General features: G+C 50.7%; 1 protein-coding gene across 1 annotated transcript in view; it reads left to right on the top strand.

Moving 5' to 3' along the window:
- The window catches only part of schip1 (schwannomin interacting protein 1), a 1017794-nt gene that overhangs the window by 231813 nt on the left and 767521 nt on the right, over positions 1-18460 (top strand). The window contains exon 4 of the mRNA XM_038817210.1: positions 16168-16318. Coding sequence (XP_038673138.1) covers positions 16168-16318 — 151 coding nt within the window. The remainder of the gene's footprint in view (positions 1-16167; positions 16319-18460) is intronic.

An 18460-nucleotide genomic window follows, 5' to 3' on the forward strand; every position in this document is an offset into this window, starting at 1 on the left:
CCTCAAGTGTCACCTTATCAAGTTGTCCTGTATCCCATGTGCATTTGCCTTCTTTATAAGTCTCCCATGTGGGACCTTGTCAAAGACTTTGCTGAAATCCATGTAAACTACATCAACTGCACTACCCTCATCTACAAACCTGGTCACATGCTCAAAAAATTCAATCAAATTTGTTAGACAGAACCTTACTCTGACAAAGCCACGCTGACTATTCCTGCTCAAACATGGCCTCTCCAAGTGGAGATAGATTCTCTCCTTCAGAATCTTCTCCAATAGTTCCCCTGCTACTGATGTGAGATTCACTGGTCAGTAGTTCCCTGGCTACAACCTTTCTTAAAACCTTCTTAAAACCTACATAAGCACCTGGCCCTGCCCATTGTGAGCAGGATTCGGGTCTTTCGGGATTTGGGTAGGTCCCGCAAGACATCATGGCTGCTGGAAAGCCTGCGGTGGGAGGCCTCAACCGGCATCTACCAGCTGCGTCGCACTCCTGTTCGGGTGCAATGCGGCCGGTAGATCGCGTCCCAGGTCATGACCAGAGTTAATCTGAGTCATTTTAAAGTCCAAATAATTTCTTTTCCTGGTTTTAGTGAAAGCAAGCTGACTTGGTTGAAATTACATAAGAGTTTAATTCCTCAGTACAAGAGTGATATAGTGGTATGCTCCCACCTTCGCAACATTACTTAAAGCTGTGCATTGTTATTTATTGTGTGTCGGAGCAAACATCGGAATAAATTTCTTCAGTTTCTCGCAATAGAAATTATGGTTTAATTTGACCGTTTAAAATCTTAAATATATATGGAAAGTATAGTTTTTTTTTAGGATTTTCTGCTTTTTGAATCAAAATTTAGTGCAATCAGATGCTGCCACCCACTGGTATGTGACCTAATATACTGATGACCAATAAGCATGTGAGATCCATGTGGTGAACGTATTGCATTAACCATTCACCATGTATGTAACTGTATCACGCTGTTGCCCGTGAGGGCTCCACCTATAGACCATTGTAAGGTATTACCTGGAATGTATCATGTTGGTGCCCTTGTGGGCTCTGCCCCTGGCACGGCCCCTTGAAGGGAGGTATAAAGAGCAGTAGCCCTGTAGGCGGCTCTCAGAAGCAGAGCAGTTGCAGGCAGGCACTGTTCTAGTCGATTAAAGCCACAGTTTACTTCTACTCCTTGTTTTGCGTGAATTGATGGTCGCATCAATTTAATCGACTACAACACCACAATGGAATTGGCCCTCAAACCTGACTGACTGGAACTCGACCCACGGACTGCGGAGGCAATAGTGATTTTTTCGCACTTGCTCCGCTGTTTTGAGGCCTACCTCGCCGCCTCCTCCTCGCCTTCCGTCTCCAACGATCAGAAGCTGAGCCTCCTCCATGCCCGGGTGGGCCATCTAATCTCTGTACAACTCGAGGAAGCTTCCACCTATGCAGACGTCCCCGCGATGCTGAAGCGTCTATACATAAGGCCAGTGAACGAGGTGTATGCGCGGCATCAACTCGCTACTCGCCGCCAACGCCCCGGGGAATCGCTGGAGGAGTACCAACGCAACCTCAATGTCCTTGCACGAAGTTGCAACTACCAGACCGTTATGGCCACTCAACATATGGACCTCGCGTCCGGGAAGCCTACGTGGCTGGAGTCAGGTCCAACTACGTGAGACAGCGCCTACTCGAGAAGGGTGCCCTAGACCTGGAAGAGACGGTAAAGCTAGCCTCCTCCCGAGAAGTAGCGTTCCAAAGCCTCAACGCATTCCCGTCTGATTACGCGAACCCCTTGTGGACCCCCGACCAAAGAGTACCCCAGGCCTGTGCCGTGCGGCTGCCCGTCCAACACGGGGCTATTTCTGCGGCCAGCATCAGCACCCCAGGCAGCGCTGCCTGGCCCGAACGTGAACTGCAGCGACTGTGGGGAAAAAAAGGACATTTCACCAAGGTTTTCCTGGCCAGGCCCGAACCCTCAAAAGCGCAGGCCCGACCCTCAGACTCACAGGCCCGCAGATTCCGCAGTGTAGCAGCTTGCCTGCTGCCCCCCCCCCCCCCCCCCCCCTTCCCGGACGCGTCATCGGCCTCGTGTTGTCCATGGGGACAGCCATCTTTCAGCCTGCACAACGTGAGCGACTCACTGGGGCCGCCACCTTGGCCATCCTCGCCCACGTGGCCCGCCACGTGCGATTCATGGGGGCCGCCATCTTCCTCGCCGCCCGACACGTGCGACCGATGGGGGCCGCCATCTTGCCCGCCATCTGCAACGCCATTCAACACGTGCGACCGACGGGGCCAGCCACCTTGGGACCAGCCCAGCACCTCCGAGCAAGCCGGCTACCCGCAACCAATGCGGTCACCCTTGACCAGTCACGACCGAAACGCCTCCGGAGCTCCATGATGACTGTCCGGGTAAATGGACATGAAACACCTAGCCTGTTCGTCTCCGGGAGCATGGAGAGCTTCATTCATCCAGACATGGTAAGACGCTACTCACTCCCAATCTTCCCAGCACATCAAACCATCTCCCTCGCTTCTGGGTCGCACTCGGTGCAGATCCGGGGGTGCACTACCTCAACCCTAGCAATACAGGGCGCTGAGTACGCCAATTTTAAGGTATATGTACTCCCCGACCTCTGCGCCCCTCTCCTGTTGGGACTGGACTTCCAGTGTGACCTCAGGAGCCTAACTCTGAAATGTGGCAGGCCCCGAACCCCACTCACCGTATGTAGCCTCGCGACACTAAAGTCGACCCTCCCCCGCTCTTCGCAAATCCCACCTCCGACTGTAAGCCAGTCGCCACCAGAAGCAGGCGGTACAGCATCCAGGACAGGACTTTCATCCGGTCCGAGGTCCAGCGACTCTTGCGGGAGGGGATCATCGAGGCCAGCAATAGCCCCTGGAGAGCTCAGCTGGTGGTCGTCAGGACCGGGGAAAAGAACCGGATGGTTGTAGATTACAGCCAAACCATAAACCGGTACATGCACCTTGATGTGTACCCCCTTCCCCGGATCGCAGACATGGTTAACCAGATCGCACACTACCGAGTGTTCTCCACGGTGGATCTGAAGTCTGCGTACCACCAGCTCCCAATCCACCCAGGGGACCACCACTTCATGTCCTCTGAGGCAGACGGCCGCCTCTTCCACTTCCTCCGGGTCCCCTTCGGCGTCACAAATGGGGTTTCGGTGTTCCAAAGAACCATGGACCGAATGGTGGAACAGTACAGGCTGCGGGCCACATTTCCGTACTTGGACAATGTCACCATCTGCGGCCATGACCAGCAGGACCATGATATGCCAACCTCCAGAGATTTCTCCAAACCGCCCAAGCCCTTAACCTCATTTACAACAAGGAGAAATGCGTTTTCCGCACAACCAGATTAGCCATCCTCGGCTACATTGTGGAAAACGGAGTTCTAGGAACCGACCCCGACCATATGTGCCCCCTCCTGCAACTGCCCCTTCCCCACTGCCCCAAGGCCCTGAAAAGGTGCCTAGGGTTCTTTTCCTATTACGCCCAGTGGGTCCCCAACTATGCGGACACAGCCCGCCCACTAATCAAGGCCACCATCTTCCCACTGGCGGCCGAGGCCCGCCAGGCCGATATTGCCAAAGCCGCGATGCGCGCGGTGGACGGGTCCGTCCCCTTCCAGGTGGAGAGTGATGCGTCAGAGGTTGCCCTTGCTGCTACCCTCAATCAGGCAGGCAGGCCAGTAGCATTTTTTTCATGTACCCTCACCGCCTCTGAAATTCGACGCTCCTCGGTCGAAGCCCAAGCCATCGTGGAAGCTGTGCGGCACTGGAGGCACTACCTCACTGGTCGGAGGTTTACCTTCGTCACCGACCAACGATTGGTAGCCTTCATGTTTGATAATACGCTGCGGGACATGATCAAGAATGATAAGATCTTGAGGTGGAGGATCGAACTCTCCACCTATAATTACGACATAGTATATCGTCCTGGAAAGCTCAACAAGCCCCCAGATGCCCTGTCTCGCAGCACATGCGCCAGCACGCAAGATGACCGACTCCGGGCTATCCACGATGACCTCTGCCAGCCGGGGGTCACCCGGCTTTCCCACTACATCAAGGCCTGCAACCTGCCCTACTCTACTGACGAGGTCAGAGTCATGACCAGGGATGCCCAATCTGCGCGGAGTGTAAGCTGCGCTTCTATCGACCGGATAAGGCCCACCTGGTAAATGCATCTAAGAATCTCCAGTTTCCCACTGGCAGGAGGTCCTCTCCGACACACTCCACTCGATTAGGACCCTCCTTTGCACAGCCACAAACGAGACCCCTCATGACCGCCTGTTTGTTTTCCCCAGAAAATCCACCTCCGGGGCCTCGCTTCCGTCCTGGCTGAAGACACTGGGGCCCGTCCTACTCCGCAAACATGTCAGGAGCCATACGTCCGACCCCCTGGTCGAGAGGGTCCAGCTCCTACACACCAACCCCCAATACGCATACATAGAACACCCCGAAGGCCGACAGGATATGGTTTCCCTCCGGGACCTAGCGCCCGCAGGTTCCACTACCACCGCCACCCCAACTTACCCCACCCAACCTACACTGACCAGCGCCCCCACCCCTACACGGCACTCGCACCCCCTCCCGCCCCCCATTTCCCCTTCACCGACTCAGAGGAACGAAGATCCAGAAGACACGCTTCTGGTGTCCGCGTCTGTGCCCGCACCGGCGACTTCACTACCCATGTCCGCACGGATGAGTTCGACACCTAGGCCAGATGTGATACCAGAGCTTCGGCGATCACAGCGCACAATCTGGGTGCCGGACAGGCTGAATTTGTGAACCCTTGACCCCCGCCGGACTTCATTTTTTTAACAGGTTGTGAATGTGGTGAACGTATTGCATTAACCATTCACCATGTATGTAACTGTATCACGCTGTTGCCCATGAGGGCTCCACCTATGGACCAGAATGTATCATGTTGGTGCCTTTGTGGGGTCCGCCCCTGGCTCCACCCCTTGAGGGGAGGTATAAAGAGCAGTAGCCCTGTAGGCGGCTCTCAGTAGCAGAGCAGTCGCAGGCAGGCACTGTTCTAGTCGATTAAAGCCACAATTTATTTCTACTCCTTGTTTTGCGTGAATTGATGGTCGCATCAATACGATTGATTTTGCCACATCCAGGTAAATTTCTGCAATAATGCATTCTTTTGGCTGAGGTGAGAAAACGGGCATGTAACTCTCCAGCTACACAACTGTGTTTTCTCTCCAGAATTTATGACACCCTATGCACAAAGAATCTGGAGGCATGGGTCTTCGCTGTCATGCTGACAGGGTGGGCCTCAATAGAGCCAGGAACGCCAGCTCCACAAAGATTGGGCCACCATTAGGGCAACACCTCACTCCCCCCCCCCCCCCGCAGATATGGGGACACCCCCTCCACAAGCACAGGGGCAACCTCTCACCCATAATAACCAGGGAAAGCCCCCCCCCCAAAAAAAATAAGGGAACCCCACCTCCCATTGGAACCCCCCAGAGGGCCTGTCCCTGGCACTGCCCCCTCGCTGATGGTTTGAAAATTTAGTGAGGGGGGATCATATGGCCGGGGGATGGGGGACCCTAAAAATATTTCAATGAATGCAAAACAATTAAAATGAGGTTCACACCTGTTGTCGGCATGAACCCCATAACGTTACCTGAGAGTGACAGGGAAAATCGGGAAACGCGATTGTTACAGCAAGAATCACATTTCCTGATTATAGAGGTCTGCAGGACAGAAAATAACCTTCAGCTCATTCCGTCTGCGTCGGTCAAAAGCAACCACCTAAGTATTCTAATCCAATTTTCCAGCACTTGGCCCATAGCCTTGTATGCCTTGGCATCACAAGTGCACATCCAAATACTGAAAGGTTATGACGGTCTCTGCCTCCACCACCCTTTCAAGCAGTGAGTTTCCGACTCCCACACATCCCCTCTAAGCCTCCTGCCCTTTAATGAATCTATGCCCCCTGGTCATTGATCCCTCCACCAAGAGGAAAGGTTTCTTCCTGTCTACTCTATCTATGCTCCTCATAATTTTATACATCTCAGTCATGTCCCCCCTCGGTCTCCTCTGCTCCGAAGAAAGCAACTCCAGTCTACCCAACCTCTCTTCATAGATAAAACTCCAGCCAGCCTGGTAAATCTCCTGCACTTTCCAGTGCTGTTGCATCCCTCCTATAATGCGGATTCCAGAACTGCACACAATACTCTAGCTGTGGCCTAACCAACATTTTATACAGTTCCAGCACAACCTCCCTGGGCTCTTAAACTCTACGCCTTGGCTAATAAAGGCAATTATACCATATGCCTTCTCGACCACTGAATCTGCCTGCCCTGCTACCTTAAGGGACCAGTGTTCATGCAACCAAGGTCCCTCTGATCAAGTATTCTCTTGCCTTGTTTGTCTTGCCCAAGTGCATCACCTCACACTTATCCAGATTGAATTCCATTTGCTACTGATCAGCCCATCTGATCAGCCCGCCTACCTCCTCCTGTCATCTAAAGCTTGCCTCCTCACTATTTACCACCCCACCATCCGCAAACTTACTAATCAACCCTCATGTCTAAATCATTTATGTGAGCTACAAATAACAAGGGCCTCGACACTGATCCCTTTGGGACCCCACTGGACACAGGCTTCTATTCAGAAAAACATCCCTCGACCAACACAGTCTACTTCCTGCCACTCAGCCAATTCTGAATCCAATTTGCCAAATTTCCTTGGATCCCATGGGCTCTTACCTTCGCTATCAGTCACCGACGTGGGACCTTGTCAAAAGCCTTGCTGAAGTCCAAGTAGACTACGTCAAATGCATTGCCCTCAGCTACACACCTGGTCATCTCTTTGAAAAATTTAATTGAGTTGGTCAGACATGACCTCCCCTTAACAAACTGACTGTTCTTGATTAATTCCTGCTTTTCCAATTGCAGATTAGTTCTGTGTCTCAGAATTACTTCCAACCGTTTACCCGCCACTGAGGTTATATTGACTGGCCTGTAGTTTCCTGGTTTATCCCTTCCTCCCTTCTTAAATAATAGCACCACATTGGCTATCCTTCAGTCTTCCGGCACCTCTCCTGTGGCCAGAGAGGAATTGCAAATTATTTTCTCCCTTGCCTCCCTTAACAAATTGGGATACATTTCATCTGGCCCTTGAGTTTAGTCTACTTCTAAGCCTGCGAGACCACCCAGACCTCCTCTTCAACTCTGTTAATCTCTTTTGGTTTGATTACAATCCTTCTCCCTGATTTCTCTTGGGTCAGAAACTCGTCCCCCGCCACACTGAGGCACAGGGTGGACAAGCTGACCTCCGCCCCAACAAGATGCACCTGCGAGCAATCAGCGAGGCAAAGGCTAAAACATTTGTCCACGCACCCCCTTGCAGCTCCAGCCGATCCGACACCCTGAATATGGCTTCTCGGGGACCTGGCTCCACATCCACATGTGAAACCGTCGAAATGGTGCTGAACACCATCCTCCAAAACCTTTCCAGCTTGGGGCAGGACAAAACATATGTATGTTATTCGCAGGGCCCCTACCACATCCCTCACAGACATCCTCCGCCCTTTCAAACAGTGAGCTCATTCTAGACTTTGCAAGGTGCACTACCTTCAGCTGTATCAGCCCTAGCCTCACGCACAAAGTAGAGGCATTTACTCTCCGTAGCACCTCGCACCACAGTTCCTCCTCCAGCACCATCCAAACTCTTCCTCCCACTTCGCCATAACCCCATCCATGGACACCCCATCCTCCTCCAAAATCCTCCTATAAATCGCTGAGACAACCCCCCCTCCAAACCCCCTGCTGACAGCACCGCCTCCAGCAACGAGGACACAGATGCTATCAGGAAGTTTAGCAAGGCCTACCTCGCAAAGTCCTTCACCTGCATAAACCTGAAGCTTACGCGCCGCGCCAGCCCAAACTTCTCCCCAACTCCTCCAAACTCGCAAACCACTGTCCCAGAAACAAATCCTTAATTTCCTTAATCACCAATCTTACCATTCCCGAAACCTTGCATTCAACCCGTTCCCCCCTGCAATCTTCACCCCCCCCCCTCCCCCCCCCCCACCGCCCCGACCTAGCCAAAATGCTGACTAAACTGCCCCCAGATGTTCAATGTGGCCACCACCACCGTACTCACTGTATGCTTCCCTGGGGCCATTGGGAACGGCGCCATAGCATCACCCGCAACCTTGACCCCCTGCAAGAGTCTGCTCCATCCTCACCCACAAAGCCCACCTCTCTCCTCCAACCCCAAACCTTCTCTACATTTGCCTCCCAATAAATCTGGAACGCCTAACCACCCCTGCTGCCATCCCCTTTGCAGTATCACCTTCCTAATCCTAGCCACCTTCCCCGCCCAAATAAACAAGGAGGTCATCACTAAAAACGACTTGGGCAAAAAGACCGGCAGCCATTGAAACAAGAACAGGAATCGCGGCAAAACATTGATCTTTACGGCCCGCCAACAGAAGAAGGAGGTTGTCCCATCTCTGCAAATTAGTCTTCACCCTCCCCACCAAGCTAGTGAAAATATTCACCCAAAGCCCTGCCCAATCCCGGCCACTTGCACCTCCGAATACCTAAAATTAGACACCACCAGGTGAAATGGCAGCCCCCCAACTCCGCTCCCATTCCTGGAGGGGAGACCACAAAATATTCACTTTTCCCTGAATTCAATTTGTACCCTGAAAACGTCCCAAATCACTGGAGCAATCCCATTATACTCCCACTGAAAAGCCTGGCTCTGAAATATACAGCACAAGTCATCTGCATATAAGGACACCCTGGGCTGGATTCTCCATTATTGAGACCATGTCCCCATGCAGACGGCAAAACAGTGGAGTTTTACTCCTGCAAATTCTGGATTAAAGGGACTCGAATTGCCAGCCCTGCAGGAGCTAGCAGGTACCCGGAGTAAATCTCGCAGCTTTTGCTGCAGATACGAACCCCGCACTTCCGGTTCGGAGGCCGCACATGCCTCCAGTGGCTGTGCCGTGCTCCATGGCTGACACGGACCGCGAAGTTAGACCCATAAAGGAGCCCCCCCACCCCCCCCACCCCCAGATTGGCAGCGCGGCCAATCCTCAACCCCCGTCCGAACGCTCCCCGGCCACCTTTAAGGCCTCCCCCCCCCCGGCCTCCGATCCACGCTTCCCCCGACCAGGGCGGCCGTGGACTGAGCCCGCAGCAGCCACGCGAGGACCCAGACCGGCTGGACAAGGTTAGAGCCACGCCGTTGAGACTTCGGCCGGTTGGGGTCAGGGGGTGTCAGAGTGAGCCTCTGGCAATGGCCCCAGGAGGCGCAGAGTACTCCCCGGTGACGCCGCTTTTCGGTGCCCGGAGAATCGGCGAACCGGTGCCGGTCCCGATTTCAGCGCCAAATTGGATTCTCCACCCCGGTGATGGCTGCGATTTCAGGGTGCAGAGAATCCAGCCCCCTCTGTTCCAACCCCCATCACTATCCTCTTCTCAGCTGAGAACTCTTAACGCTCCTCGGGAGACATCTCAGAGCCGAGCATCGATGAGAAGTCAGAGTTGTCACCTGCACCAACCACCAGCGCAGACGCACTCACCTTGTTGGGATTAACTTGTCGGCAGGCTTCTGGGAAACTCACTGGTGAGCACCTCAGAGCTGAAGATCCACAGCAGGTGGCGGAAGGAATATCCCAGGGATCTGGCATTCGGAGGAATGCTGAAGCCCTGGACTCTGCTGCGCGCCAGGCTGATGACATGTCCCTGAGTCCGGACAGCCCAGAGCTGCAGAATTGCAAAGGCAGAGCTGCGAGCACCAGGAAAGGATGACAGCATCCCTCCTCGGACTGCAAAGCCGACTGGAGAAGTTCCATCGCCTCTTCGCTGAGGAGATGGTGGCGTCACTCCTACGCAACGAGGCCAACACTCCAAAGGTGACGTCTGCAGTGGAAACCTTGTTGCAAGACATACACTCCATTCCGGAGATGTCTGCTCCATGGCTCAGTTCATGACCTCCATGGCTGAGGGCATGAGATCCATGGTTCAGGGCTTCAAATGCATGGTGCAGGCATTAGTGGGAATCCATGAGTCTTAGCGCCAGAGGACGGCGGGGCTTTCTGGACCATACTCTATCTGCCCCTCTATCCTATTGAGGAGTCCAGGGCATATGGGCACCCAGAGGGATCAGGATAGGCAGGAATGCAGCCTGTGGCCCTCCACCCAGGAGACCATGGGGGAGTCCAGACATCAGACTGCCCCCCTCCCTGTGAGCGACACACTCCAGCTCCACACACTGAGGAGGGAAGAACTGAAACACATGTACAGCATGAAAGTAGACCCGGACCCTCAAATTCCAGGCCCTTCAGTTTTTGCCTGCCAAGGTCATCTCACGCAACAGGGTGTGGAAGTAAGCAGGCTGTCTCAAACCTGAGCTGTGGATCCTGGGGCTGCACCTAAACGTGGCGGGAGGGTGAAGAAGAGTAAGAAACAATAGGCACCCAGTGGGCATGGATGAACATCGTCACTATTAGAGAAAAAAATCACCATTGTAATAGCACACCTGTATTAAAAATCTCTTCACCAATACAGATCCTCAATGATGTCATGTCATGGTGCCATGCTTTGAAAACCCCCACGCAAACTTGGCACTTCATCCGCATGCCGCGTTAGAATGGCAGAGTTATGGCTCTCCCATACTGACAACACAGTAAAACCGTGCCACTGCTGGCACAGAGCCCGCCATTCCCTCCCCCCACAGCGCTGCATCCATGGAAGGTACCCCCCTCTCAAACATCAATGCTCAGGCCCCTCATGTCTGCCAGTGTTCTCTAGTTATGAAGGTGCCAAAGGTTTAAAAGGTGTAGAGAGTCTCATCAGTAGGTGGAAAAATCAAAGGGAGCCTTGACCTCGGAGGAGGCAGTAGCAGCTGAGATGTGTCATTCAGCCTCTCTGGGCCGCAAGATTAAGCCCGCCATTGGCAGGTCACGTTCAACAGGCAGGAGTCAAACATTTCGCAGAATTTAAGATGAGCATTGCTCTGCCCTCACTGCAAGTCATCATCATTCTCCTGCAGCATCCAGCCAATTGCCTTAGTGCCCCACCCATGAATGAAGCCAGCATCATGATGACCACCCTCAGGCTCCACAGTAATGAATGGATGTCAGACCCCATGCTGAGAGATGTCTTCAACCCCTATTCCTGGTTGTCAACAAACCGAGAGGCTATGAGGGTGCCCCTAGCCCTGCATCCCATGCGGGGCCCCGGCCATCACCTGAGGTGCTTCCTCTTCCTCCGCGGGTTGCCGCTCGCCATCTTTGATATCCCCCTCATTCGGATATATGTGGCACTCCTCCATCTCCTTCTGGTCCAGAGTGTACAGAGCACAGCAGGCCCTATGGTGTGGGACACCCCATGTGGCTGTATTGGAGGGCTCCCCCCGACCGACCTCACACCAGAACTACATCTTGAGCAGTTCAATCGCCTGCTCGATCCATGCATACATTGTCGCATGAGCCTTATTGTAGCGGGTTTCTCTGGGTGTTTGTGGCCTCCACACAGGCATTAAAAGCCACATCCTGAGTGGGTACCCTTTGCCCCCAAGGAACTATCTAAGTAACCCTCATGGATGCTCCCTGGGAAACGGGCACACACCAACATGATGCACATCACATGGTCACTGACGATCTAGACATTGAGGGAGTGGTTTCCCTTGCAGTTTATAAGTGCCACCCAATGCCGCCAAGGGGATTTCAGAGCCACATGGGTGCAGTCAATGACACCCTGTACCTGGGGCAATCCTGCTATGTGGGCAAACTCCATGACTCTGGCTTCCTGGCTCACCTAGTTCTAGTCCAAGTCGATGTTCATGTGGGCTCTCATAAATAGTGCATTTGTGATCTCCCTTATGTGTGGCTGAATGGGAGATGCCACACCGGTCATCTATGCAGCCTGAAATGAGCCACTGGTATGGAGGTTCAGAACCACAGTGACTATGGCTCTGAAGGGGCTGGTTTAGCACAGGCTGAATCGCTGGCTTTGAAAGCAGACCGAGGCAGGCCAGCAGCACGGTTCAATTCCCGTACCAGCCTCCCCGAACAGGCGCCGGAATGTGGCGATTAGGGGCTTATCACAGTAACTTCCCCATCTGCTACCCTGCTCTTGAAAGATTAACATGCCCTGCCTTCCCCTCCTCTGCAGGGTCCTGGCTACGTGCAGCGGCACGTTGATGTCGTTGCAGCTGCTCAATTACATCAAAAGCATTGGCAGCTCGACCAGCTCTATGATTCTCCCGAATCGAAAACTGAAAGGAAGAGAACATCAATTGAGCAATAAAGACTCCTGACAGTGCCCTGATCCACAGCCTTCTCAGGCTCTGGGACATCCAATCATGTGCATCCCCCTATGTGAGTGCCATTCCAATGAGCATCACTCCCTCTGTCACACAATAGCCTCTTCACTACAGTTGTCCTTCTCAACTCCACTGAATGAAGAACATCGACCCTTGAGAGCCTCATTGGGCCACATGACTCCCCCAAGGGTGAGGAATGAGGACTATTGAGTGCATTCAATGGTCCTGCATTCTGACCTCATGGGGGAACAAAACACTGCCACCCCCATCTCCATAACCAATGAGTGACCTCACCAAAATGCTTTGCATTGGGGGCCGGGTCGGTGTCACCTTTTTGTTATGGAGATGGGAGCATTAGCCTTGGAGTTTCATTATTGGGGGCTAGGTTTCTAACTATTTTGTTAAACACAAATAACCAAGTAAATAAAATCATCTAAACTATGGGAGAAATTAAACTCAAACCACCTGTGGCAAAGAATTAACAATTGGGTGCCAATCAGTTTCATATTCATGCATTGCAATGCTAACTAGATTGGCACAGCCTACTCATCGAGGAAGGGTCAGGGAGCTCAAACCAAAGAGAAAATGCTGGAAAATTTCAGCAGGTCTGGCAGCATCTGTAGGGGGAGAGAAGAGCTAACGTTTTGAGTCCAGATGACCCTCATTCTGACTGTACTCATCCTCCCTGCTATGTGAGGTTCTTCATAGATACTTGGATACATAGAAGATAGGAGCAGGAGGAGGCCTTAAGGGCCTTCGAGCCTGCTCCGCCATTCATCACTATCATGGCTGATCATCCAACTCAATAGCCTAATCCTGCTTTCTTCCCATAGCCATCATAAGCCTGGAAACCATCCCTTGTTAGAGTTCGTCACTCTGCCCATGCCGCCTGGCATTTCACGGGACGACACTCAATGACCTCACAGACCCCTCTTGTGCTGACCCTGTGTATTCACCTCCTCCCACCCACTTTCCAGCTGCCAGTCCGGGAGGGTAAGCCCTCAGCAGTTATATTGCCACAAGCCCAGCAAGCAGGACACGGGAAGCGATGCCTATAAACAAACCACCAGACCCCTATAAAACTAGAAGCTCACAGCCATGAAGAGTCACGAAGGCCTGCACGTGGCCCCACCCCTAAAACGCTGATACTGAAACCCCCCCTGGCCCCTGTCCTCCATGTCCTCTCCAATGCCCCTCTGGAGTTGGCACCCTGGAGGGTGATGGTGACCTGAGCGCTCACCTCCGATATGTCCTTTGGAGGTGAGGTCAGCACATTCTCACTTTTATACAGCTGTTGTAAATCGCACAGGTGTGATGCCACGCCGGCGACCAATTAGCATTTATTGGTGGGGGAGTCCTGACGGGAGGGTTCGCTAATGGAATTATCATGTATTGAAATGAGGTTTCCAACCTTCCAAAGCGGGATTCCCGCCAGCGAGGATCCCATTTACTGATTCTTACTGTATTTTGCACCTGCGCCGCTGTTCTCGTTGACGGCTAAGGCAGGCTAAATAAACACTGTCCTCTGAATGTGAGGGAACATATGTGGTGAAGCACACTAATTATATCAAAATTAATTGAAATGCTTTGAAATGATGTTCCAGCCCTCAGTACCTCACCAACAATGGGTGGGAAAATTGGAAAACGAGATCAAGCCGCTGTCGTTTTCTAATTCTTGTGAGATTTTGCACCGTGCCGCCATTTGCGCTCACCGATTAACACGGGCGCAACATCGTCCATATAGTTTCAGAATTGTCTGTACCTGGAATGTCCCATGTGAACATTCACCTCAAAATATCTCTAACATAAATAAAGATGCTCATCATACCTCTAGAACTGTACTAAAGTGTAAGGTAGGATAAACAGAGAAAGGCAGAACAGAGAAAGATTAGAGGGAATAAATCACTGACTTTAAACGCAATTAGTGTAATTCTGGTGAAATAATCAATATAAACTCTACCCATTTAAATCATACTTATCCTAAAAAAGAATAAGATTGCTGCAAGTTATTGATCCATGTGCAGTAGCAGTCCCAGAGTTTCTGGTTTATTGCTTGATTGATTTATGTTTCGGTGTATGCTTTTGCTTAATCCAGGTAAATTCATTCATTAAAGCTCTCCCATTTACTCTTTGAGCATCTGCCACTGAACAAAATTAAATAGTACTGCCTTCAAAATGAATTAATGCACTTGGCAACAAGGCTATCTTCACAGATTCCACACAATATCTGCATGCTAATAATTTATTGCTGTGGCCAATAAATTAGGCTTTGCACAGTTGGGAATTGTTTAAAGGAGGTGTTTATAGAAAGCTGTAAACAGCAGTCACTATTTCTGATGGCACACAAGAGTTAAGTTGACAATTATTGCAGCATTCTTCAGTGGCGGTTGAGAGCAGGATGTAGAGGTACGGTAAGGATCATAAAATGTTGAATTATTAGTGATAAAGAATGAGATTAGATGGAACACATTGGGACTAATTTTCCTGCTTTTCAATTGCCTCCTGTGTACGTCTTCCATGTATCTGACTGGTGCTCTGCTGAGCACTGCTCCATTTCTGCTGCTAGGGGCATTTGAACTATATGCTCATATTTTGAGGGAGTGTGGAATCTGAGACAGTAGTCCTTATTGGTAGCCATGGGAATTTTGAATCTATGACTGTTCCTGTTGACATTAATATCCTCCTTCCCTCATCACCACGCCATCAACACAACACAACCATACTACCTCGAATAGCTTTTCACATCGGTGGCCCATTAAAAAGCTGCTTCAGTCTCCAGTTATAACCTAGTAACAATGTCCAGCTTTTACTGACATCCTTCAAATTATGCCTTCACCCAACATTGGGTCCAAGAAATGCTGTGTCTTTTAAATAGCCCCACCTGCGGTCAGGTTGGAAGCTCACAGCCCTACCCATTTGGGTCAGAGAAATGTGTATCATGAACAACAGAGGTTGGCATAACACATCACCAATTCAGCGTTAACCATTAATTTCAGTGAACCTCATAACATTAAGTGTTGCTAACTCATGATGCTGTTTAATATCTGCGATGCCTGGAGTGGTGCAGTCTTGACTGAAAATTCAATGGGTGGCAACTGATGTAAGGTACAAGTGGCAGATTTTGAGGTGGTCCTTGAAGGTGGGGAGAGAGAAAGCCAATCGAAAGGGCTTAGAGAGCGAGAGTGGAACCGAAACAGCTGATGGCTCTGCAGCTCCAAGCATGATTGAAGATCAGTGGAGGCCTCATTCAGAAGGATTGTAGATTCAGACGGAGGCAGAGAACTAAATATGATTGCAGAGATTGAAAGGAGTGAGGCAATGGAGAGATTTGTAGAAGAGGTGAAGGACATGCGGCGGGTGAAGGTTAATGAGGAAGGGATTAGGGGGAAACGGGACTCCGTGGATGCAGAGAGTGCACTGTGGTTGACAATTTGTGGAGGGCAGACTGGGGTAAGCAGGAAAGGAGCATGCTGCAGATTTGAAAGATCTTGCAGGAGCAAACAAGAGTGTGGAGACATTAGTTTTTAGGGCAGCAGGCAGTGGACACGGAGAAATGGCTACAGAGTGTAAGTGGAACAATTTATGTGAAACCATGTGTCCTGGGTTCAGTGTATCTGGACCAAATGAGAAATAGTTCTACCAATCTGTGCGGTGTTTTAAAACAGATCGTCCCCTCTTGCTTTAACCTCCTGCCGGGCGTCTCCATTCTGTCCTTTCTGACCCACCTTAAAAAAAACCACATTTATTTGACCAAGATTCTAAGGTCCCCTCCTCATCGCTCCTTGTAATTATTGTCAATACATTTCCTCTGGTGAAATTTGAATTTATATTTTTTAAATATAGCATTCAGCGAGCATGGCGTGAGTACCTGCAGCGCCAGGAGCCCCTCCGACACAGCTGCATGGAGAAACGGAGTCCGTCACCACCTTCCCTGTCATCGGGAAAGATGAGCACTTCTATCAGCATGAACACTGTCTCTGATGGCAGCACTCCTGTAAGTGACCACCCTTTCCTTTGTTTAGCTCTGCCACCTGCTGGATATGGTCAGCAAAATGCTGAGAATCAAGTAACTGAACCGAAGGTGTTCGGACTGTTGCACTAATGATAATTACTTTGCATTTTTACCGAGTTATTTGTTTGGATTTGCTTGCTTCATTCTATTCTGTGTGCCCGGAGTTTGCAATGTTTTGCTGTTCTTGGTGTTTGTGGAATGCAATCCACTGAAGGCTGTTTGAAAAGGATTGCACACTTCTCCTAATGCTGTAAACGATGCACATCCATCACTGTGCTAAGAATCAGCTAAGTGTCATCAGGTACAACCTGATGTTCAAATCAACAGCGGAGCAGCTTTGTTACCATTTCTTCATGTGAGGAACATGATTTTACTGGCACAAAATGCGGGAATAAAGATCAGTCTTTCTGGAATTGTACATGGAATCTGTGAAAATGTAAAGGCTCTAATTCCAGTACTGAACTGTTAAATGTGCCGCCTTTTGGGTGAGAGGCCAAACAAAGATTTTGTCTATCCTCTTGACTGGTTGTAAAATATCTGGCTAAGTTATACCTGAGAATACTTAACGTTGACTGTATACTGGAAACATAAAATGTTCCACTGCCCTGCAGCAAGGCCATAACTTTGAACAAAACAAAGTTTACACAGAAGTGAACACAAAAAGATCCTCTATAGGGAGATGGATTTATTTCATTTTTCGTGTCAGTCTGAGTACCAGAATATTACTTTCTTGGTCTTTTTCAATTTGGGATTTTGTGTTGTGTTATCCCAGTGGTTTTATATGATTCAATTTCAGTATCCTGTTGCTGCTAGTCATCTCTTTCTTTGGGCTTTTATTAGGCTGGGCTTTCTTTGGACAGGGCAGCGGTCCCACTGCAGGAGCTGAAGAGGGAGAAGGGCTGGGAGGGGGTGGGGTGGGAGGGGGGCAGCAGCAGCGGGAAAGGGGGAGGGGTGTTGGGGTGTTGGGGGGCACCCTGCTTTGCCAGAGCCTGGGATCAGGCTCGACCCCAAGAGCTGCCAGCCCAATCAAAAAGCCAGCGACTCAACAGCCTCAATAACACCACCGAGAGTGGTGGCCAATACCGTGTCTGGACCTAGGGAAAGAGAGTACATTGATGGACACCCACTCTCAAAGTAAGGTAGTGTGTCTCCAAGGCTAGCCTGGCAGGCTATTTAAGAACGGATATAAATGCATTAGAAGCAGTTCAGCAAAGGTACACTCAGCTGATTCCTCAAATGAGGGATGAAGAAAAGTTGGACCGGTCGGGCCTGTATCCATTGGATTTTAGTAGAATGAGGGGTGGCCTTATTAAAATATATAAGGTCCTGAAGGGACTTAAGAGCGTGAATGTCTCCCCTTGCGGAGATGTGGAGACATTTTTCTTTCACCGGGTTGTGAGCCTGTTGAACACTCTTCCCCAGAGAGCAGTGATGGTCATTTCATGTTTTTGAAGCTGAATTAGAAAGATTATTGATTGATAAGAGAGTCAGAGGGTGTAGAAAGGAAAGAGGAGTTGAGGCCGACAGTGAGATCGGCCATGACCTTATTTAATGGCGCAGGCTTGGGGGGGTAGGCAGTGCCAATGCCATGCTGGCAGGGCTTTTCATGGGTCAAACTATGCCCAGAAAAGAGGCAGCTTCCACTCTCTGAAGCCTGCTGGGAGATGTCCCAGACTTGGCCGGATGGTAAAGTACCAGTGAAGGCAGGAAGAAGCCCTAATCATCTCAATTGAACTCTGGGCAGACAAGCTGTCTGACACCTTTCCCGCTGCTGGGCAAACGGCATGACAGCGGGGAGGTGTTGGGCACACAATCCAATGCCTTCCAACCTCATTGTTGCAGCCTTCCCACCTCGGATCCCTGCCTCCAAAGGCCGCATAAAATTCCGTCCATTGTTTCAGGGGGTTAGTGTTTAAATTTAGTCTCCTGAATTCCTGAGCAGTGAAATAAAAAAACATTACAATGTTTCCATTTCATATGAACATTAAAACTAAATTAATATTTTGTAACTAATGCCAGCTCATGCAGAAAGTAATTTCTTAGTCTTTGACAGATGTCGTCAACAGATTTCGAAACTGTCATCTGGGTGCAAATAGTTATTTGGTAATGCTTAGAACATCAATC

The sequence above is a fragment of the Scyliorhinus canicula genome, chromosome 13 (genome assembly GCF_902713615.1).
Source record: "Scyliorhinus canicula chromosome 13, sScyCan1.1, whole genome shotgun sequence".
Lineage (NCBI taxonomy): Eukaryota > Metazoa > Chordata > Chondrichthyes > Carcharhiniformes > Scyliorhinidae > Scyliorhinus > Scyliorhinus canicula.